This window comes from Dendrobium catenatum, unplaced genomic scaffold (genome assembly GCF_001605985.2).
Source record: "Dendrobium catenatum unplaced genomic scaffold, ASM160598v2 fragScaff_scaffold_1038, whole genome shotgun sequence".
Taxonomy (NCBI): domain Eukaryota; kingdom Viridiplantae; phylum Streptophyta; class Magnoliopsida; order Asparagales; family Orchidaceae; genus Dendrobium; species Dendrobium catenatum.
The window spans coordinates 1486473-1489862 of record NW_021319500.1 but is presented as its reverse complement, the minus strand read 5'-3'; the positions used below and the strand labels follow the sequence as shown (position 1 = coordinate 1489862).

The window sequence follows — 3390 nt, the reverse complement described above, 5'->3', positions numbered from 1 at the left end:
GCTATTGTAGAGGAAGTTGAGAGCACTGATGATGAAACTCAAGTGCGCCGGCGTATGTTTGATAGATCATATACCGGCCATCAATATGTTCTTGACGTCCTATCTGGTCATCCAGGGCGAGCTTACCAGTGCTTCAGATTACCACCAGATGCTTTCATAAGCTTAAGAGACTTGCTTGTTAGCCGTGGTCACCTATCTGATACAAAGAATATGCTAGCGGCGGAACAACTTGGCATTTTCTTACGTGGTGTTGCCCATGCACACAGTTACCGACAATTATGTGAATTTTTTCAACATTCATTAGAAACAGTTAGCAGGTACTTCAATCAGGTTCTGAAGGCAATTGTGTCTTTGTCGGATGAATTTATAAGTATACCTTCAGCTGATGTTGATTGTCATCCATTTATACGTGCCAATGAACAATTTCACCCATTCTTCAAAAATGCGGTTGGAGCGATAGATGGTACACATATTCCAGCTGTCGTAAGTACTCAATTACAAAATCGATATCGTAATCGAAAGGGATTTACATCACAGAATGTAATGGCTGCGGTGTCGTTTGATCGACAGTTCGTATATGTAGCTTCTGGGTGGGAGGGATCTGCTGCTGACATGTGTGTTCTTAGATGGGCAGTAGAACAAGGGCAGTTTGAAGTACCCCGCAACAAATATTTTTTGGTTGATTCTGGTTATGCAAATACTGATAGACTAATTGCCCCATTTCATGGATATCGATATCATTTAGCAGATTATCGTGGAAGAACGACAAGGCGATACGCTGCCGAGCAAGAGTTATTCAATCACCGTCATGCACAGCTACGCAATGTGGTAGAACGAACTTTTGGGATTTGGAAGGAACGGTTTCAAGTTTTGACGCACATGCGACAGTTCCCTATTAGTGTTCAAGCAGATATTGTCATTGCTTGTGCGGTCCTGCATAACTTCATTGGTCGATACCACGGACATGATCTATATTTCAATATGTCACAAACAGAAATGCAACATGTTGCATAACTCAACGAATACCCCTATTTAAACCCTAAAACTATCCTACCGGTATTTTGGAGTTTTAAGCTTTAGATTTGACTTCAACCTATTACAAATAGATTTGTAAAAGGTTAAGAAGGTCGTTAGATTAGCTTAGGAGAGTCTAGGATAGGCTTTAAAGGGTCTTTGATGCCATATGAGGCATACTAGGGTAAGGGTCTCAAGTGTCCAAAATATGGTATGTTTTATCCTAAAGTTTTAGAGTTTCTATAGCAAGTCATAGCTAAGTCCTATAAAATTAGTCAATGTGGTTCTATGAGAAAAGCCCTATATTAGGGAAAAGATCCTTTAATTGAAGATGAGGATTTTGTTATCCATTCGACACTTCTTTTGCATTTGAGTAATTTTTAACATATTTTAGGTTATTAGGCGGCGTTTCATCCATATCTGACATCCAGCACTGGGTTGGAGTAGGAGCAAGCATGGCTTCCTTGCTCGGCAGTGTCACAGCGTTCACCACACTCTCCTCCACCGCTCGAGTACATGATTTAGCTCTCTTCAGAGAACCTCGACAGCAGCCTTCACATTCTTTTCATTCGAATCGCTCCTCCGCTCTCTGCAGCTCTGCTTTCCTTTCTCTCCGACCCCTCTTTCCCCCTGTTCCTCTTCGTTCTTCCAGATGGAGCCCGCCGGCAGCGGAGGCGGAGGACGTAATTCCGGTGGAGGAGTCTCCGGCGCCGGATCCCGTCGAAGCTCAGATAGAGGCTGCTGCTGCCAGCTCTACTCGTAAGGGTGAGGATGTCTTTGCAGTTGTGATGGTGAGATGCTGAACTCCGGAATATCAATTTCTTCAGAGCGTTTTTGAGTTTTCCTTGATTCTAGTTTCTAATTTGTCTCGCTACTGCTGAATTGTTTTCAGATTGGCTCAAGGCAGTACATTGTCATTCCTGGAAGGTTTATCTACACGCAGCGGCTGAAGGGTGCCAATGTTAATGACAAGGTCAGTTGCTTGGTGTTGGGCAGCCGTGAATGAGTTATTGAGTTATTTTATCATTTAACGAAGGCAGTACCAAGTAATGAGGATTGGCTCGTGTCATTTATGATAAACGTGTTTCTAGATAATTCTGTTAACTGATCTAGATATAATGCAGTATCATTTGCCGACATCAAACAACATTTTATTTTACAAGTAGTCTAGGAAATATTTACAGACAATAGTTTTCTTCATTGCAGCAGCCAGAACTCTTAACCATCAATATATTGTTTACTTTTACCTTATGACCATATGGTTTTTTCTCCTTGGTGTAACTTCACTGGCGGTCACCCATCCTAGGAGTGCTCATGTACGAGCATGCATAACTTTGGACCATTATGTCAAAAGAAGCTTTGATGTTTAAGTGTTTAGCTTTATTATTGTAAGGAGTTTTACAATCCCCCCACTTTGATCACTGAAGCCTTTGTCAGTTTCCTTAACCTATAATCATCCGCATGACATATAGGATTCTAAAGGTGGAATTCCCATCTTTCAATTGGTATATTGTTCTGATACCATTTGTTATAGCCAGAATTCTTAACCATTGAGATATTATCTGCTTTGACCTAATGAACTCACATTTTTATCCCCTTGATGTAACTTCTCAAGTGATCATTAGTCTTAAGAGTGCTCCTGTACAAGTATATGAACTTTGAAATTTCTAATGAAACTCTACCTATTACGCTAAAAAACATCTCAATGTTTAAGAGTTTGGCTTTATTGTCATAAGGGGTTTCATACCCAATTCATGTATTTTGAATAGGTCGAGGTAAGAACCATGTAGCCTAATAATATCTTTCCTAGATCTAATCATGAAGACCTTTTTGCTTTAACCTTGGACCAATAGTAAACTAAAGGAAAAAAAAAAACTTATAATAGGATATCTTTATACATTTTGTATCATGATAAGAAGATAAAATGTAAGTCAAATGGTTAAAATTAGAGAATGTTTACGTTTTCTGAGGGACAAAATTGTGTTTTCTATTTTTATTTAAACATCTTATAGTTTAAATGTTCTGCATTTTATTATTTTAACCCTTATTCTGATACAAAACACATCAAGATATTTTAATATCCTCCTTAGAATTACATTACCCAATTATGAAGACCTTCTGCTTAAACCTTGCACCAATAGTAAACTAAAGGGAAAAAAAAACTTATAGTGGGATATCTTTATAGTTTTTGTATCATGATAAGAAGATTAAATGATAAAATGCAATAGTCAAATGCTTAAAATTAGGGAATTTTTACGTTTTTTTAAGGCAAAATTGTGTTCTCTATTTCTATTTAAACATCTTAGAGTTTAAATGTTATGCATTTTATTATTTTAACCCTTATTCTGATACAAAACACACCAAGATATCTTAATA

General features: G+C 38.1%; 2 protein-coding genes across 2 annotated transcripts; both read left to right on the top strand.

Annotated features, from left to right (window-relative positions):
* On the top strand, positions 1–1014 carry LOC114580469 (putative nuclease HARBI1). The gene has a single exon (XM_028698064.1). It carries the CDS (start codon positions 55–57, stop codon positions 1012–1014), a length of 960 nt encoding a protein of 319 aa, XP_028553897.1. The 5' UTR covers positions 1–54.
* A 355-nt stretch (positions 1015–1369) lies between these two features.
* LOC110100021 (50S ribosomal protein L21, chloroplastic-like) lies at positions 1370–2271 on the top strand. The gene is made up of 2 exons (XM_020827374.2): positions 1370–1805; positions 1907–2271. Exons 1-2 carry the CDS (start codon positions 1470–1472, stop codon positions 2018–2020), a joined length of 450 nt encoding a protein of 149 aa, XP_020683033.2. The 5' UTR covers positions 1370–1469; the 3' UTR covers positions 2021–2271.
* Positions 2272–3390: the final 1119 nt, after the last annotated feature.

Coding starts and splice junctions, on each gene's coding strand:
- LOC114580469 (XM_028698064.1), top strand. CDS start 55: ATGTTTGATAGATCATATACCGGCCATCAATATGTTCTTGACGTCCTA.
- LOC110100021 (XM_020827374.2), top strand. CDS start 1,470: ATGGCTTCCTTGCTCGGCAGTGTCACAGCGTTCACCACACTCTCCTCC. Junction 1,806..1,906: donor ATGTCTTTGCAGTTGTGATG/GTGAGATGCTGA, acceptor AATTGTTTTCAG/ATTGGCTCAAGGCAGTACAT.